The sequence below is a fragment of the Elgaria multicarinata genome, chromosome 4 (genome assembly GCF_023053635.1).
Source record: "Elgaria multicarinata webbii isolate HBS135686 ecotype San Diego chromosome 4, rElgMul1.1.pri, whole genome shotgun sequence".
In the NCBI taxonomy this organism is placed as follows: Eukaryota; Metazoa; Chordata; class Lepidosauria; order Squamata; family Anguidae; genus Elgaria; species Elgaria multicarinata.
The window spans coordinates 4634658-4653854 of NC_086174.1; the positions used below are offsets into that span (position 1 = coordinate 4634658).

Sequence of the window (19197 nt, forward strand, 5' to 3'; positions counted from 1 at the left end):
AACTGTTAAAGATACAGGAGCCCTGTCCTCCTTTTCATAGGGTCACCCTAGTGTGGACCCACCCAAGCACACAGTCAGTGGAGGCTGGTGGCTCTGATGTCAGTGGGGCAGTGAATCCACTCCAGATTTCAGTCAGAACCAGTCAGAACTCTTAATGGAGCCATCTGAAGTGTGAAGTCAGGGCAGTGAATAACGCTGACGGAGCGATCGTTCAGAACCAGTCAGATCTCTAAAGGATGTCAGTGGGCTGGTAAATCTGCTCCAGCTTTCAGTGGGAACCAGGCAAAAGTCAAAAGCAGCTATCCAACCTATCTAAAGGAGTTCTCACTGGTTCTGGGGCAGTGGATGATGGAGATTACAAAGCCCCATCTGACGAGCATTTTCTTGCACGCACGTTCCTGGGCACTCACGGATTCCTCGGAGGTCCCTCACGTGATGTCGTCTGCCTCTCTCTCGCCTTCCGCCCCTTCTGGTCTGCCTTGCGCCGCAAGAAAAACTGCAGAATATTTTTTAAACCAGAAGTTGCTGCTCTCTCCTGCTGTGTGCGGGAGAAGCAGCGTGCTCACAACCAGGGACTGAATGGCCCTCGTGCACCTTGTTTACTTCCTGTTTGAAAACAGGAAGTCACTGAGGCCACAGCTAGACCTAAGGTTTATCCTGGGATCATCCCGGGTTCGCCCCTGCCTGAGCACCGGATCCCCTGTGTGTCACCTAGATGAACAGGTTTGATCCCTGGACGATCCAGGGATAAACCTTAGGTCTAGCTATGGCCTGAGTCTCCACGGAGAAGTGAGGGTAGCCAGCGTTAGCCAGCGTTTCTTCCAAGGTGTGATGTTGCTTACAGTGTCAGTGTGGGGTGGTGAATCCGTTCCGGGTTTCATTTGGTACCAGTCAGAACCCTAAAGGAGCCGCTTTGCACCGGGGATAGCGCCTTGAAGAGTTCTGACTAAAACCTGGAGCGGATTCATGCCCCACTAACATCGGAGCCACTGGCATCCACTGTACTCATTTTCAAAAGGCTGCTGTGCTCCTTTCCCATAATGTGTAGACAGCGAACGTGGCAGCTGGGGCATGGCAAGCGTGGGACACAAACGCCACATTATCACCCCCAGGACTGCCTTCTGGAAAAGCCCGGCATCTCATTCACAAATGTGTTGCTCCTTCTGAGCTGTGCTCCCTGCCACCTTTCAGAAACCAGCCGCAAGGGTCTCTCTGCGTGTGAATTCTTCATTGCTTTTTCCCCCTCATCATTTTTATCTTTTCCAACAACATCTAAACAAACATCATACATCATACAAACACACGTAATACATACCAACGAAAATACATATAACAGCTACAATTACGCTAAAAAAAAAACATTTAGGGGTGAGGTTAGGATATATTTTTCTTCTTTCGCCCTTTTCATGCCAGAAATGCCCCTTAATTTCTCAATTACCCTTCCACCTAATTTACATACCCTATTTCTTCAATTCTAAGACACATTTTTTTCCCATATAAACATCTCTAAAAGCGGGGTGCGTCTTAGAATCACGGGTGTGACTTAGGGCTTTTTTTTCTGTTGGTGTTACTGAAATTAGTGCGCATCTTACAATCAATAAGATTGTAAGACGTCTCACAATCGAAGAAATACGGTACATTGGATTCACAGAATTATGCTTCTGTTCCCTTTCCCCCTCTTGATTTAAAATCCACAGACAAATACATCATTTTTCTCTGTCTCTTTCAGATATTCCATCAAAGGTTTCCATTCCAACATAAATGTGACTGTTGACCTTTCTCTCATTATTACTGAAAGTTTTGCCATCTCTGCCAGTTCCAACATCTTCAATATCCATTCCTCCATTGTTAGGGTGGCCATCTGAAAAGGAGGACAGGGCTCCTGTATCTTTAACAGTAGTATTGAAAAGGGATTTGTATACATGTCATTTGTATACATGGTGAACCTGGTGAAATTCCCTCTTCATCACAACTGTTAAAGCTGCCCTCTTTTAAATCTGGTCACTCTAGTATAGCTCCTGCAGCTTTAACTGTTGTGACGAAGAGGGAATTTCACCAGGTTCTCCATATATACAAAGGACCCCTGCTGAAATTCCCTTTTCTATGCAACTGTTAAAGATACAGGAGCCTTGTCCTCCTTTTCAGATGGTCACCCTATCCATTGTCGGTATCGCTGGGCCTTTCCAGTTCTGTGCAAAAAGCAATCTTGCTGCCGTCACCATATACAAAAACAAATCCCCCCCCCCAATCCTTCGCTTTTGTTTGTTTGTCCATTAGTCCAAGTAAGAATGCTTCTGGTTTCATTTCTATATTTGTTGTCAATATTTTTTGAATTAAAGAATGTACATTCTTCATTGCTGTCCGACTGAGCAGGGGGTTGGACTCGATGGCCTTGTAGGCCCCATCCAACTCTGCTATTCTATGATTCTATGAGGCTACTCGGGAGAGAGGGAGGCAGGGGCCCTGCTCCTAATTTCCGGAAATGGATTATTCAGGACCCGTTGCGCGCTGGTTAGCCCCCAGGCGGGGCTGCGTTAATGGAACGGAGATTGATTTACACCCGATACCATTTCAAGCGGCTGATTCACTCTGTTCCTTTGGCCCGCCTGTATATCCCGCCTGACTTGGTTTTTACGGCGGGGCTGGAAGAAGTGCTGGAACAGGCGGAAAGTTGGGTGAGGTGGGAGGGAAGGAGAGAGAGTCTTAATGCAGACAGGAACTCGCTCGGCTCCATTCCGCAAGCTGCCCCGGAGGGGGTGGGAGCACGGGGTGCAAAAGCCCCTGGTTGCTTAGGAACAGGCAACAGCTGTGACTAAGGGAAATTGCAGCTGTCATGGGCCAATTTTTGGAGTGGGGGGGAGGGGGGTTGGGTCGGGTTGAGATTGCTTGTTTCCAGCAGCTAATACCGCAGGATGGGAAAACGTCAATTCCAGTGAAAATAAATTTATTTATTTATTTATTTATTTATTACATTTATATACCGCCCCACAGCCGAAGCTCTCCGGGCGGTTTACAAAAGTTAAAAACAGTAAACATTAAAAGTATACAAAATTTAAAACATCAGAACAACAGTATAAAAACAACAGTATCCATTTAAAAACGACAGTTCTGGGGGTCCGTTAAGAAACAAACTTAGCGTTGTTGAATGGTGTTAAATGCCTGGGAGAAGAGGAAAGTCTTGACCTGGCACCTGAAAGATAACAACGTTGGCGCCAGGCAAGCCTCATCGGGGAGATAGTTCCACAGTCGGGGGGGCCACCACCAAAAAGGCCCTCTCCCTTGTTGCCATCCTTCAAGCTTCCCTTGGAGGAGGACCTTAGATGTTGAGCGCAGTATACATGTAGGTTCATGTCGGGAGAGGCATTCCGTCAGGTATTGCGGTCCCAAGCCATATAGGGCTTTATAGGTTAAAACCAGCACCTTGAATTGGGCTCGGAAACGTATAGGCAGCCAATGCAAGTGGGCCAGAATCGGTGTTATATGTTCGAACCTCCTTGTTCCAGTTATCAATCTGGCCACTGTATTTTTGCACAAGCTGCAGCTTCCGAACCGTCTTCAAAGGCTGCCCCATGTAGAGGGCATTGCAGTAATCTAATTTGGAGGTTACCAGAGCATGGACAACTGAAGCCAGGTTATCCCTGTCCAGATAGGGGCGTAGCTGGGCCACCAACCGGAGTTTGTAAAAGGCACTCCGTGCCACCGAGGCCACCTGAGCTTCAAGTGACAGAGATGGTTCTAGGAGAACCCCCAAGCTATGAACCTGCTCCTCCAGGAAGAGTGCAACCCCATCCAGAACTGGTTGAAAACACCCCATCCGGTCAGAAATAAAATAAACATGTGTGCAGCCGAGTAAATTGTGTCTGCCTGCTTAGCCAGGCAGTGCCTTCTCCCGGAGAGGGGAGCTTTATGCACACGTGGGTGGTTGTGCCTATGAATATACAGTCTCAAATTATGACTGGACAGGCGTCCATCAGCCCCCGCTGATCTCTGAAGCATACCTGAGGGAGGTCTCCCCACGTGTTTGAAAAACGTACAGCAATCAGAAATCCATCATGCCTCTTTGCTCGACATTCCTCACCGTCCCCCCTCCCCTGGCCCCATCCCCTGTGATCCCAAATGTTCAAGATCTTCCATCGAAATCCAGAGGCATCCCAGGTCCGTCGTTAAAGGTGGTGCCGTTTGCATTTTTCACCTCTGGCTGCGGAGTGATTTTTGGTAGCCAGAAAAAGGGGAGACAACGTCTCAGGATGTTGTAGACCAGCCTTCCTCAACCTGGGGTGCTCCAGGTGTGTTGGACTACAACTCCCAGAATGCCCCAGGCTGGGGCATTCTGGGAGATGCAGTCCAACACATCTGGAGCGCCCCAGGTTGAGGAAGGCTGTTGTAGACAGCTTTACGGTGAACAAGCCTGACGCGTTTCAGCCTCTGGCTTTTCTGTTAGGCCTTCTTCCGGGGTGGGGAGGGCTGTAATAATACATATACAAACAAATGAATCAGACAATAAAGAACTAAAATCATTACAGTTAAGAAAGCACATTGCAAACACGGCCTGTGCATATGTAAACCGCCCAGAGAGCCCCGGCTATGGGAGCGGTATATAAGTGCAATAAATAAATAAATAAATAAATAAATAAATAAATTTATAACCAATAAAACAGTATTACATCTAAAAAGTTTATAGGGCTCATTGCAAGCAAGCCCTGTGCATATATTTACTGTAAAACCATTAAAATATTAAATACTCACACGTAACAGTGTCTGCAGAAATTATTTACACCAGAAATGTCTCATGTCTAGATGGGATGAGCTGAAGGCTGTGGTTTTTATACATTTGTACAAGTCTTTTCTTTGAGCTTCTTACAGGTATTTTTGGGCCAGCCTCATCTAGATCGTTCATTCTTTAAATGTCTGAGGGGTAGTTCTTTCTCCCCCCCCCCCTTCCTTTTAAACCCAAGCTGGGCTTGTAGAAAAGGAGCCAAAATCTGTGCCTGAAATCAACATTTCACACGATCTCTGCTGAACATCAAGACCAGAGTTGCTCAAACTGTGGGATAGAGCAGCCCCCACCCTTTTACCTATCTGCCCGGGGGGTTGCCATCTGTCCCGGGCATATGGTGGCTGTTAGAGCCTCATTGCTAACAGCCATTTCCCCTCGTTATACCAGGAACGCTCTGTGTCGTAAGAAAACATGCCCATTAGGAGAGGACTGTTGGCACAGCTCCCTGGGACAGCAAAGAACCGCACAAATGCAGTAAAGGTAGTGAAGAGCATAGAATCATAGAATAGCAGAGTTGGAAGGGGTCTATAAGGCCATCAAGTCCAACCCCCTGCTCAATGCAGCAACTAAATGATCAGGGGGCTGGAGCATCTCCCCTATAGAGGAAAGGTTACAACAGCTGGGATTGTTCAGCTTGGAAAAAAGGAGGCTAAGGGGAGACATGATGGAGGTGTACAAAATGATGCCTGGTGGAGAGGGAATGTGGAGAGGGAGACATTTTTCTCCCTCTCTCAAAATACTAGAAGCCAATGGGGTCATCCCATGAAGCTGATTGGTGGGGGATCCAGGACAGATGAAAGGAAGGACTTCTTCACACAGCGCAGAGTTAAACTCTGGAACTCACTACCACAAGGTGTAGTGACGGCCACCCATTTGGATGGCTTTCAAAGGGGGTGTGTGGAGAAGAAGGCTATCCATGGCTACTAGCCCTGATGGTTGTGTGCTATCTCCAGTATCCGAGGCAGTAAGCCTGTGTGCACCAGTTACTGGGGAACATGGGTGGGAGGGTGCTGTTGCACTGTGTCCTGCCTTGTTGGTCCCTGGCCGATGGCTGGTTGGCCCCTGTGTGGACAGAGTGCTGGACTAGATGGACCCTCGGTCTGATGCAGCATCAGGGCTCTACTTATGTTCTTAGGTAGCAGGAGAACAGTAGAGGCTTGGTGGGCTGGTTCTGGAGGTTTAGCAGACCCGATGGGATGTAGACCAGAACTGTAGACTTCGACATCCTCAATTGAAATTGTCTGGCCCTCGTAGGCTGGACTCTGCTGCCCTGCTGAAGTCACTCTCATCCATTTCCCACACATGTACACACTCCTGCAAGGGTGGGAAACTTTTGGGGTGAGGGCTCATTGCTCCTCTCTGGAACCTTGTGGGGACCATGTCCCGTTGCTGCCAGTGGAAGTGGCCGTGGCACTGGGATGCCAGCGATTCTCCTGGGAAACCAAAGGCGAGTAGGGCGTGTGCCCCCTTGTTCCCAAGCAGAATTGCCTCCCAGCCGCCTGCCAAATGAGCGTTGGGCAAGTTGTGGGGAGCCCAGTTCCCAGCAGAATTAGAGTGGCACCATGGCAGCAGCTGCCCACCATTGCCCAGCCCTCTCTACTGGACAGGAGCCCAGGGTCATCACCGGTGATGACAGCCTAGTGCAATCCCTGAGCCGATCAACATGTGGTTCCCCAGCATCACCCCCTTTATCAGCCCTTCTTCCTCACAACAACCCTTACACTTAGGGAGGTTGCTGTGATGTTGACCACGTCCATCTTGGGAAGCGCCCGAGCCAAAGCCTGCCCCGCCCGCTCGCTGCACTGGTCTTGATGGTCCTTCTTCTGGCCCTGCAGGCGCTTGACGGCTTCTTCTTCGTTGTGAATCGTGAAGGACGCATCGTGTTCGTCTCCGAGAATGTGACCAGCTACTTGGGCTACAACCAGGAGGAGCTCATGAACACCAGCGTCTACAGCATCTTGCACGTGGGAGACCACGCTGAATTCGTCAAGAACCTGCTGCCCAAGTCACTCGGTAAGCTACCTGACTTCTCCCCCACCCCCATGCTCACCTGCCCTCCGCCAGAGATGCCACAGCATCAGTGAAGCCGTCCGACTGCAAGTTCAGTCAATGTAAAATTCAGGTCACGGCAGAGGGGCGGCTTTTCTAGAAATTGGACAAAGTCACTGTGCCTTGGCACAGGGAGGATAGAATCATAGAATCATAGAATAGAGTTGGAAGGGGCCTAAAAGGCCATCGAGTCCAACCCCCTGCTAAGTACAGGAATCCACCCTAAAGCATCCCTGACAGAGGGTTGTCCAGCTGCCTCTTGAATGACTCTAGTGTGGGAGAGCCCACAACCTCCCTAGGTAACTGATTCCATTGTCGTACTGCTCTAACAGTCAGGACGTTTTTCCTGATGTCCAGCTGGAATCTGGCTTCCTTTAACTTGAGCCTGTTATTCCGTGTCCTGCACTCTGGGAGGATCGAGAAGAGATCCTGGCCCTCCTCTGGGCGACAACCTTTTAAGTATTTGAAGAGTGCTATCCTGTCTCCCCTCAATCTTCTCTTCTCCAGGCTAAACATGCCCAGTTCTTTCAGTCTGTCTTCACAGGGCTTTGTTTCCAGACCCCTGATCATCCTGGTTGCCCTCCTCTGAACACGCTCCAGCTTGTCTGCGTCCTTCTTGAATTGTGGAGCCCAGAACTGGATGCAATACTCTAGATGAGGCCTAACCAGGGCCGAATAGAGAGTCTCTAATGGCTTCCTAAGCAGTGCCCACAATCTAGGACAGCTTGCAAACTGTGACTGGGGCACTATTTTTATTTATTTATTTATTTATTTATTTATTTATTTAAAACATTTATATCCCGCCTTATATCAATAAGATCTCAGGGTGGTGTACAGATAAAAGCATACAGTATAAAACAGTAAATATACACAGCTAAAAACAAATTAATCCATAAACCAAGTTAAAACAGTATATAATTTCAAAGCAGTAAAAGTATTAAAACAGGTAAAACAACGTGCCAACTTAGTGAATTCAGCCATTAAAAGCTTTGTTAAAAAGCCATGTTTTCACTTGGCACCGGAATAAAATCAGCGTGGGCGCCAGTCGGGCCTCCAAGGGGAGAGCATTCCACAGTCTGGGTGCCACCACAGAGAAAGCCCTCTCCCTTGTCCCATCATAGCGAATGTCTTGCGTTGATGGGACACAGAGGACAGTTCCTGCGACAGATCTCAAGTCTCGGGCAGGCATATATAAGGAGAGGCGCTCCCTCAAGTATCGAGGTCCCAAGCCGTTTAGGGGTTTAAACGTCATTAACCAACACCTTGAACTCTGACCGGAAGCGTATAGGCAGCCAATGCAATTCCTTTAAGAATTTGAGCCCGCATGTGCATGGGACACTGCCCTGTCGCCGTCCTTTTTCATTTCAAAAAGGAGGATCTCACTCTCTCAAGAATGCACACATTGATTAAAAGGAAGCGAAAAAGTGCAAAGCCGGTGTGGTGTACTGGCGAGAGCATTGGGCTGGGAGCCGGGAGATCCGGGTTCTAGTCCCCATTCAGCCGCCGGGTGAGTTTTGGGCCTGTCACAGACTCTCAGCCCAGCCTACCTCGCAGGGTTGTTGTTGTTGTGAGGATAACATGGAGAGGAGGAGGAGGAGGAGGATTATGCACACCGCCTTGAGTTCCTTGGAGGAAAAAAAGGGATATAAATGCAATAAATAAATAAGTAGAAATAAATTAGAAGGGTCGGTTTTCTCAGTGAGCTCAAAGGGTTGAAGTGTTTTATTCGTGAAGGAAGGCTGAAGAAACTGAGACCGTTTAGTTCGGGGGCAAAAGACGGGCTGGGAAGGTGGTGTTCACTGCCTGGGTAGAGTAGGGAACGGAGCCCTCCTTTCCTGGTGGGGCTCCTTCATGCAATAGCGTTTGTAGCTGTTGGTGTCCTTCCAACACTCGGGGGCTTTCACTTGGTTGGTGGAATTGCTACTCGGGAGGTGCAGCGGAGGAGGGGCAGGCCCCCCCTCGAGAGTGCAGCCGGGCGGCTGGGGAGATTAGGAGCCGTCTCTGTTCTGCAAGCGGGATCCAACCTAATCCTACCCACGACTCGCTCGCCGTCATTCCGAATGCGTTTCCCTTAATCCGCATTTAAGCTCATTTTTTGAATAATATGCTTACTCAAGAGCATCATAATGTAATTCCCCGTGAGAACCTCAGTCGACTACTCAACCCAGAAACCCCAACCGATGCGAAAGCCGTGCTTCCTGCCACGGTGGAGGCCGAGAGGCTAAAGGCGTGAGGTGCTTCCTATGCGCTAGCCTAACCAGCAGGCAAAACCTGTGGTGGCAGGCGCCAAACATGCTCCTGAGCCAGCCCCTTACGGCCGTGGCGCACTGAGCGCTATGGCTGGTTCCCATCAAGGCGATTGCTGCCGCTCAGGGATCAATGTTTCGTTCGAGGAAGGTCAGGCCCGCGGTCTGCCAACCTTGCCAGTGTTTCATCGACTCCACGACCAGGCTCTTCTTGCTTAACGCGGCTCCGTTTATCAAAGTTATGGCCTATTAGCTAAAGCCTGATTAGTTGACGAGCCGCTGACCCGGTAAACTCTCGTCGCTGCCTTCTTTCAGTGCAGGAGCCGGCTGAAGGCTGCAAAGGTAGAAATCAACAGTCCCCCGGAGCAGAACCAGAACCAGCAGTAGCCCACAGAGGGTTTTATGGAAAACCAGTGAGGACTTGTGATACTGCTGGGCTTGACGAATCCAAGGCTGGAGTTAAAATCGCAGGAAGAAACATTAACAATCTCAGATATGCAGATGACACCACTTTGATGGCTGAAAGCGAGGAGGAGCTGAGGAGCCTTATGACAAAGGTGAAAGAAGAAAGTGCAAAAGCTGGGTTGCAGTTAAACCTCAAAAAAACCAAGATTATGGCAACCAGCTTGATTGATAACTGGCAAATAGAGGGAGAAAACGTGGAGGCAGTGACAGACTTTGTATTTCTGGGCGCAAAGATTACTGCAGACGCTGACTGCAGCCAGGAAATCAGAAGACGTTTACTTCTTGGGAGGAGAGCAATGACAAATCTTGATAAAATAGTTAGGAGTAGAGACACCACACTGACAACAAAGGTCCGCATAGTTAAAGCAATGGTATTCCCCGTAGTAACCTATGGCTGCGAGAGCTGGACCATAAGGAAGGCTGAGCGAAGGAAGATAGATGCTTTTGAACTGAGGTGTTGGAGGAAAATGCTGAGAGTGCCTCGGACTGCAAGAAGATCAAACCAGTCCATACTCCAGGAAATAAAGCCAGACTGCTCACTTGAGGGAATAGGATTAAAGGCAAAACTGAAGTACTTTGGCCACATAATGAGAAGACAGGACACCCTGGAGAAGAGGCTGATGCTAGGGAAAGTGGAAGGCAAAAGGAAGAGGGGCCAACCAAGGGCAAGATGGAGGGATGATATTCTGGAGGTGACGGACTTGACCTTGTGGGAGCTAGGAGTGGCGACGGCCGACAGAAAGCTCTGGCGTGGGCTGGTCCATGAAGTCACGAAGAGTCGGAAACGACTGAACGAATAAACAACAAGAGAGGGGGGGCGGCTGGAAGGGGCGCTTCATGCCTCATCTGCTCCACACTCTGCACGTGCCCTCGGGAACTCCGTTTGGTCGGTGGAAAGTGAGGACAGAGGTGGAAAAGGCGGATCTCCGCCCTCTCGTTACCTGGATGCCTCCACCACCGGAGTCCTGCATGGCCATGCATGCACACAAACACACACCCCTACCCGTGATGTGTGCTCTCAGGTACACCAGCAGTTCTACGAGGCCCCGTGCTGTCAGAGTGTCACCTCTCAGGAATGTCAAACCTGGAAAGAGTCAGGGCGTGCAGGCGGGCTGGGATCCATCAGAGGGCTGCTCTCAGCAGGGATGAATCCAGTGAACCAGAAGAGTCAGCACCAGCAGAGATGTGGGAGCGACAGACAGGGGGGGGGGCGCGGGGGTACCCTGAAATGCAGAGGCTCAAGGGGTGCCAGAGCACCAGCGAGAGGGAAGCTTCCGCCTGAACCAGCGGCCTCCGACCGATCATGCTGAAGATACTCAGCTCTACTTCTCCTTGTCATCGGAGTCAGCTGGGGCGGTGAAAGTGCTGGACCAGTGCCTGGAGACTGTAATGGGCTGGATGAGGGCCAATAAACTGAAGCCGAATCCTGATAAGACGGAAGCTCTGTGGACTGGTGGTTCCCGAGTCCGGGAATTGGGTAAGCGACCTGTTCTGGATGAGGTGGCGCTCCCTCTGAAGAAGCAGGTGCATAGCTTGGGAGTACTCCTAGATCCATCATTGTCACTGGAGGCCCAGGTGGACTCTGTGGCAGGGAGTACTTGGGGTCAGCTTCGGCTGATCCGCCAGCTACGGCCTTTCCTGGACAGGGACAATCTAGCCACAGTAGTGCATGCACTGGTAACTTCCCGCTTAGATTACTGCAATGCACTCTATGTGGGGCTGCCCTTGAAGACGACGTGGAAGTTGCAGCTAGTGCAAAATGCAGCAGCTAGACTGCTGGCGGGTACATCTTACAGAGACCACAGAACACCGGTCTTAAAGGAACTGCTCTGGCTGCCTATACGCTTCTGGTCGGAATTCAAGGTGTTGGTAATGACGTTTCGAGCCCTAAACGGCTTGGGACCTCGATACTTGAGAGAGCGCCTCTCCTTATATCTGCCTTCCGGAGACCTTAGATCTGTTGGAGGAGCCCTTCTCCACATCCCACCAATGCAACATAGATGTTATGATGGGACAAGGGAGAGGGCTTTCTCTGTGGTGGCACCCCGACTGTGGAATGCCCTCCCCTTGGAGGCCCGATTGGCGCCAACATGGATTTCATTTTGACGCCAAGTAAAAACATGGCTTTTTAACAAAGCCTTTGATGGTTAAACTCACCGGCACAATTTTTTAACTGTTTTAACTGTTTCGATTGCTTTTAAATTATATATTGTTTTAACTTGGATCATGGTTTAATGTGTTTTTAACTGTGTATATTTATTGTTTTATACTGTATGTTTTTATCTGTACGCTGCTCTGAGATCGTAATGATATAGGGCGGGATATAAATGGGTGTTGTTGTTGTTTTAAAAAAATCAGCTCACAGCCTTGATATCGGCAGGGATTGCTGTAGCCAGGCAGATTGGGTGAGGGCTGTTCAGGAGAGGCCTTGGCTCCTCTCGGCGCATGCGCTGTGCAGCAGGGACGGGGAACCTGTGGCCCTCCAGAGGTTGTTGGGCGGCCGCTGCCGGCATCTTTCACCATTGGCTGTGCTCTTTGTCTGTCTCTTCTGCCAAGACTCTTGTTCATGCCTTGGTTATTTCTCGGTTGGACTACTGCAACCTTCTTCTCACTGGCCTTCCTTCTTCTCACATCAGTCCATTGGTTTCTGTTCACCACTCTGCTGCTAAGATCATCTTCTTGGCTCGCCGCTCTGACCATGTTACTCCACTTCTGAAATCTCTTCGTTGACTTCCAATTCACCTCAGAATCCAATATAAACTTCTCCTGTTGACCTACAAAGCTTTTCACTGTCTAGCTCCTTCCTATCTCTCCTCTCTCATCTCACAATATTGCCCCACTCGTGCTCTTCGCTCCTCTGATGCCATGTTTCTCACCTGCCCAAGGGTCTCCACTTCCCCTGCTCAGCTTTGTCCATTTTCTTCGGCTGCCCCTTACGCCTGGAACGCTCTTCCAGAACATTTGAGAACTACAGGTTCAATCGCAGCTTTTAAAGCTCAGCTAAAAACTTTTCTTTTTCCTAAAGCTTTTAAAACTTGATTTTGTTCTGACTTTATACTGCCTGTTTGGTGCATTCTCTTCCCCTCCTTATTGTTTTATTATGATTTTATTAGAATGTAAGCCTTTGCGGCTTACATAAATCTATAAATCTTTGTGGCAGGGTCTTGCTATTTATTGTTTTACTCTGTGCAGCACCATGTACATTGATGGTGCTACATAAATAAATAAATAAATAAATAAATAAATAAATAATAATGCTGGCCGGGGCCGACCGGAGCTCCAGTCCAACAGCCTCTGACAAGCCACATGGTCCCCGCCTCAGCAATCCAGCCTTGGTCTTCGATCAAGGTGTGGGGGTGGGTATTGACATAAGGTTGGCTGCAATAGCAGCACAACCGCCCTCTGGCAAAGCGCCCAATGCACGGTCGGGTTAATGTTTTATTTCTTTCCTTTCATTTCCTTTCTATACCGCCCAATAGTGGAAGCACTCTGTGAGTCTGTAGCATAGGCTCAGGTGCACAACAGTATATGAATGCCGGTGTGACATAGTAAGGCGAGACTTTTATTTAGACCGAAAAGATCTGGATTCAAATCCTGGCTTAGCCGTGAAGCTGGCCTCGGGCCAGTTGCTCCCTTGGGCCACAGCTAGACCTAAGGTTTATCCTGGGATCATCCAGGGTTTGCCCCTGCCTGAGCACTGGATCCCCTGTGTGTCACCTAGATGAACAGGTTTGACCCCTGGACGATCCAGGGATAAACCTCAGGTCTAGCTATGGCCTTTCAGTCAAACCAGGCTCAGCCTCCCGCCCAGGGGTGTTACAAGGTTAAGGGGACACTTCCGCTGAGGTCCCAAGAGGAAAGCCTTGATATAAATTTCACCGTTGCAGTGTCTGCTGCCACTTCAAAAGCTGCTAGATCAGCCTTCCTCAACCTGGGGCGCTCCAGATGTGTTGGACTGCATCTCCCAGAATGCTGGGAGATGCAGTCCAACACATCTGGAGCGTCCCAGGTTGAGGAAGGCTGTAGATATCAGGGCAGAGCTAGCCTGCCAAATCTCCTGGCCGCTGCAGTCGCAGCTTCGTCCGGCGGTTCTTTTGCCATGCCAACCGGGGTGGGAGAGTCCTCCTGAGCGTCCTCTGGTCCCCCGTGGGATCTCGTGTTCTAGATCCCCCATTAGCTGCCTTGCAAGCGCGTTCGGCACGACAGGATTTAAAGCGAGCGGGCAGCAGCCGGGCCCTTTAACAAACGCTGCCGTTTTCAAAATCCATCCAGCTAAGCCTCCCGCACACAGCACCTGAACGTCGATTCCGGCGTGGCTTGTCTCAAATTAGCTCCATTCAATATGAAATCGACTTAAGCTAATTCAATATAAGGCAGGCTTAAATCAATACTGCACTTAATCAGGCCTTAAACTGATTTCAGGTTACTGCAGCGCACGCTCGCGCGTAGACGAAGTTTAATGTTTTGTGAAATGTCATCGTAGCCTTTAAAAGGCCACACCGGCCAGTTTCCTGCAGGGAATCGTAAAATCCAGGCTTCTCTGAGCGTGCAACAGCTGGACAAGATTTCTCCCGTGCTGCTTTTGGGGAGGGTGATGCAAGGAACGCTTCTTCTTTGTACCGACCAGGGTGGGGTGGGGGGGGGGTGGGGATTTGAACTTGTGAGTATGGTTGCCAAGGGAACCGCTACACTTAATTCAAATGCGACTATCGAAAGAGGGAATTGTGGCAGAATCATAGAATCATAGAATCATACAATAGCGGGCCTACAAGGCCATCGAGTCCAACCCCCTGCTCAATGCAGGAATCCACCCTAAAGCATCCCTGACAGATGGTTGTCCAGCTGCCTCTTGAATGACTCTAGTGTGGGAGAGCCCACAGGCTCCCCAGGCAACTGATTCCATTGTTGTACTGCTCTAACAATCAGGAAGTTTTTCCTGATGTCCAGCTGGAATCTGGCTTCCTTTAACTTGAGCCCGTTATTCCGTGTCCTGCACTCTGGGAGGACCGAGAAGAGATCCTGGCCCTCCTCTGTGTGACAACCTTTTAAGTATTTGAAGAGTGCTCTCATGTCTCCCCTCAATCTTCTCTTCTCTAGGCTAAACATGCCCAGTTCTTTCAGTCTCTCTTCATAGGGCTTTGTTTCCAGACCCCTGATCATCCGGGTTGCCCTCCTCTGAACACGCTCCAGCTTGTCTGCGTCCATCTTGTATTGTGGAGCCCAGATACAAGTTCTCTGGAGTAGGAGGAGAAGGAGGAATAACAACAACAACAACAACAACAACAACAACAATAATAATAATAATAATAATAATAGTTTTATTAATACAAGTGTTCGCGTCATCCGAAGTGCTTCTGATACATTATCTCGTTTATTCTAGATGGCGTGCGTATAGAGCAGGGTTTAGTTCTCAGATGATGAGATACTGCTTAGGGTATGCTATTGTCTAACTCCACACCATTCATGTCCAGACCTAGCCGAAACCGTCGATTCCTTTCCGCAAATGCCATCGTGACGCAATCATTCGGTTCTTTATGGCTCTGACGACCGCAAACTGTCCCCTAAGCTTCAGGTGCGATTTGAACAGTGCTTACCGGCCTGACGATAAGACGGAACCATGCGAAGCAGGCAGAGAAATACAAGGCAGGGGTGATGGATAGCTCAGCGACTGAGCAGACGCGTTGCATGTGGAACGTCATAGCTTCCGTCCCAGGAAATTGGGTTACTATGTTGGGTCAAGAGGCTTGACCTTGGAGAGGTGCTTCTAAATGGAGAAGGAACACTAGACAATGGTCTAAAACAGCTTTCCTCAACCTGGGGCGCTCCAGATGTGTTGGACTGCATCTCCCAGAATGCCCCAGCCAGCAGAGCTGGCTGGGGCATTCTGGGAGTTGTAGTCCAACACATCTGGAGCGCCCCAGGATGAGGAAGGCTGGTCTAACAGTAGATGAACCAAAGCATTGAGTCAATATGGCAGCTTCATACGTTCATACAGGGTGTGTGTGTGTGTGTGTGTGTGTGTGTGTGTGTGTGTGTTGTGAGGTGTTGCTCTAACCATGTTTCTCAGTCTTTCTGCCAACTCCCAAACTCTGGTCTCCTCCACACCTGCTTTTCCCAAACCTTTCACGAGGATTCCTCCTGTCTTTCTGCAGTCAACGGAGTGCCGTGGCCTCAAGAATCCACCCGACGCAACAGCCATACCTTCAACTGCAGAATGCTGATTCGTCCCCCGGACGAGCCCGGGGCAGAGAACCAGGAAGCCCGGCAGCGCTACGAGGTCATGCAGTGCTTCACGGTGTCCCAGCCGAAACTGATCAAGGAGGAAGGCGAAGGTAGAAACGGAGGGCAGCCGCCTTGGGAGAGGGAAGGAGTGCGTGCTCGTGCCGCGTGGCGTTTCTGGGGACGAGCGACAAATTGTCCTCCGCTGTCCCCTTGCAGGACTTTCCTTGCAAGGGGACTGCAGCTTTGCTAGGGCTCGATTTCTCCCTGCGGCATTTCCTGCTCGCTTCGCAGCAGGTCTTGTGATGCCTCTAGCCGGCAGAAAGCCTGCCAGCTCATCCTCGGGGAGGTGGGAGCCGGGCTACCTGTGCCACCCCTGAGGGCGTGCAGCCGTTGCTCGCACAGGTCGTTCCGCATTGCGAAGATGAGTGAAAGCCGAGGAAGGCAGCCGCAGGAGTGCCAGGCGGCCCAACGCACCCCTGCTCTTGCCTTTTGCTCGTTGCATTCGCAAGGAATGCCTGTCCTTCACGCCATCTTTCCTACAGGAGTGAACAGAGGACATACCTATCTGTTTCCCGGTATTGGCAGACTTTTATCATTTTGGAGTTGTGTGAACCAGCTGCCAGGGAAGTAAAAGTCCTCTGGATCTTACTGCAAACAAAAGCAAAAGGTCTCTCCTGTCACCTGAGAGGGGCACCGGCTTGTAATTGGAGACAATCTAAAAATAGGTTGAAAGGTAGCAAGTTCCATCCTCCCCAGACAGTGAAGTTAGGGTGTTCTGCCGGGTTATCCCCCTGATGGTCTCCACTCACTCCGATCCTTAGCTGGACCCCAGGAGTGCTCGACCAGTGGTAGAGCTTGCTCAAGTCCCACAGTACCACAGGAGATCATAGAATCATAGAATAGCAGAGTTGGAAGGGGCCTACAAGGCCATCGAGTCCAACCCCCTGCTCAATGCAGGAATCCACCCTAAAGCATCCCTGACAGATGGTTGTCCAGCTGCCTCTTGAAGGCCTCTAGTGTGGGAGAGCCCACCACCTCCCTAGGTAACAGATTTCATTGTCGTACTGCTCTAACAGTCAGGAAGTTTTTCCTGATGTCCAGCTGGAATCTGGCTTCCTTTAACTTCAGTCTGTTATTCCGTGTCCTGCACTCTGGGATGATCAAGAAGAGATCCTGGCCCTCCTCTCTGTGACAACCTTTTAAGTATTTGAAGAGTGCTATTATGTCTCCCCTCATAAGAAGAGCCCTGATGCTTGATCAGACCAAGGGTCCATCTTGTTTCATAGAATCATAGAATCATAGAATAGCAGAGTTGGAAGGGGCCTACAAGGCCATCGAGTCCAACCCCCTGCTCAATGCAGGAATCCACCCTAAAGCATCCCTGACAGATGATTGAATACCTGCCTGGATGCTGGATGCCCTTGCGTTGCAGCTCTGGATCCAGGATTGGGGTTTTGATACGTACCGGTGCTTTGGCTCAGCCCCAGAATGCCAAAGACACTTTCCAGCGGAACACTTTGGGCTCATTTCTCCGTAACGGCCATTTCGTTCCAGTGCATTAGCTGAATTAATCCATTGCAGCTTACACAGGAGATCATGACTGGAAGAAATAAATCACAGAGGGGCTTATGAGCACATACTTTGCCCTGAGCTGATAGTTGTTGGCTTTCGCTGCTGTCTTTTATTTTACAGCGTTGCCACATCCAAATGGCCTTAGAATTAATTCTCCCCAAACAGTGTGAAACGCACACACGCACACAAACGCGCCCCGTGCCAATCCGTCTTCTCCAAACAAACTCTCAATCATTTATTGAAAATAGCTCCTACGATGACTTCTGCTCAAACGCTACTGCTTTTCACTGCAAAATGCACGGCTACATGAAGGGTTTGCCCCAGGGTGGCTTTGCAGTAGCGCCACGTCATCTACATCAGGCGTCCCCAACCCCCGGGCCACGGACTGGTAGCGGTCCGTGGCCTGTTAGGAATTGGGCCGCGCAGGTGAACTGCTTTCACACCCCCACCCCCACCCCAGCGTACCTGGGCACGGGGCGCCATCTCGCCTGCCCAGCCGAAGCGAAGCCAGGATGCTGGGGTGGGGGTGGGGGTGGGCGGCTTCAGAATGGCGCACCCAGCTGGAAGCCGCTCTGGGAGAGCGACTTCCGGACGCGCCGTTCCAAAGCTGCCTGCCCGCCCCAACGTCCTGGCTTCACTTCAGCTGGGCTTCCACCCAGCTGAAGCGAAGCCAGGACACTGGAGTGGAGGGGTGGGTGGGGGCATCCCAAAACCATCCCCTCACCCACCCACCCCGGTCCGTGGAAAAATTGTCTTCCACGAAACTGGTCCGTGGTGCCAAAAAGGTTGGGGACCACTGATCTACATGACGCAGCCACCACTGCGAAGCCATCTGGGGGCAAACCCTGGAAACTCTGCTCCAAGAAAGTCGGGCACGTACCCCAACTTTTTTGGCAGTGGAGCCCATGGCGCCCCCTAATTGGTCTCCATGGGCGGCGCGGCGCCTCTGGAAAAGTAAAAATGAAATTAAAACGGGGGTGGGCGGGAGGAGAGGAATGGGCCATTCCAACCCCCCTTTTTAAATTTTATTATCTACATCTGCGGAGCTCCACAGATACAGATAATAAAAATAAAAATAAATGGGGGTGGTTGGGGAGGAACGGGCAGCCAGAGGGAGGAGACGTGGTTCACCCAGTGCTTCTCGCGTCCTCCTTTAGCTGCCTCGTTCCTTCCCCCCCATTTTTATTTTTATTATTTGTATCTACGGAGCTCCACAGATAAAGATTATAAAATTAAAAGGGGGGAGAAGAGGAACAGTCCCATTCCTCTCCTCCCCCCACCCACCATTTTCATTTTATTTTTACTTTTCCGGAGGTGCGGGGCCGGAAAATTTGCACTTGCCTTCCTTTCTGTGCAGAGGCTGGGAAGGAATGCAAGTGCGGGTACCAGGTGACTCGCGGCGCCAAAGCGCCTCCGTAAAGACGGGGGCTGAGTGTGCTGGAGTACCTGCTTCACCTGCAGAAGGTCCCAGGTTCGATCCCCGGCATTTCCAGGTAGGGCTAGGGAAGGATCCTGCCTTGAAACCCTGGAGAGTCATTGCTGCCAGTCAGCGTTGACAATCCTGGGTTAGATGGACCAAAAGTCCGGCTCATTATAAGGCAGCATCCTATATCCTGGGTATAGAATCATAGAATCATAGAATAGCAGAGTTGGAAGGGGCCTACAAGGCCATCGAGTCCAACCCGCTGCTCAATACAGGAATCCACCCTAAAGCATCCCTGACAGATGGTTGTCCAGCTGCCTCTTGAAGGCCTCTAGTGTGGGAGAGCCCACAACCTCCCTAGGTAACAGATTCCATTGTTGTACTGCTCTAACAGTCAGGAACTTTTTCCTGATGTCCAGCTGGAATTGGGCTTCCTTTAACTT

The 19197-nt window shown here is 50.3% G+C and overlaps 1 protein-coding gene across 1 annotated transcript in view; it reads left to right on the top strand.

The window, feature by feature from the left end:
- Positions 1–19197, top strand: part of NCOA1 (nuclear receptor coactivator 1) — a 270616-nt gene that overhangs the window by 193611 nt on the left and 57808 nt on the right. The window contains 2 exon segments of the mRNA XM_063123721.1: positions 6613–6790; positions 15690–15869. Coding sequence (XP_062979791.1) covers positions 6613–6790; positions 15690–15869 — 358 coding nt within the window.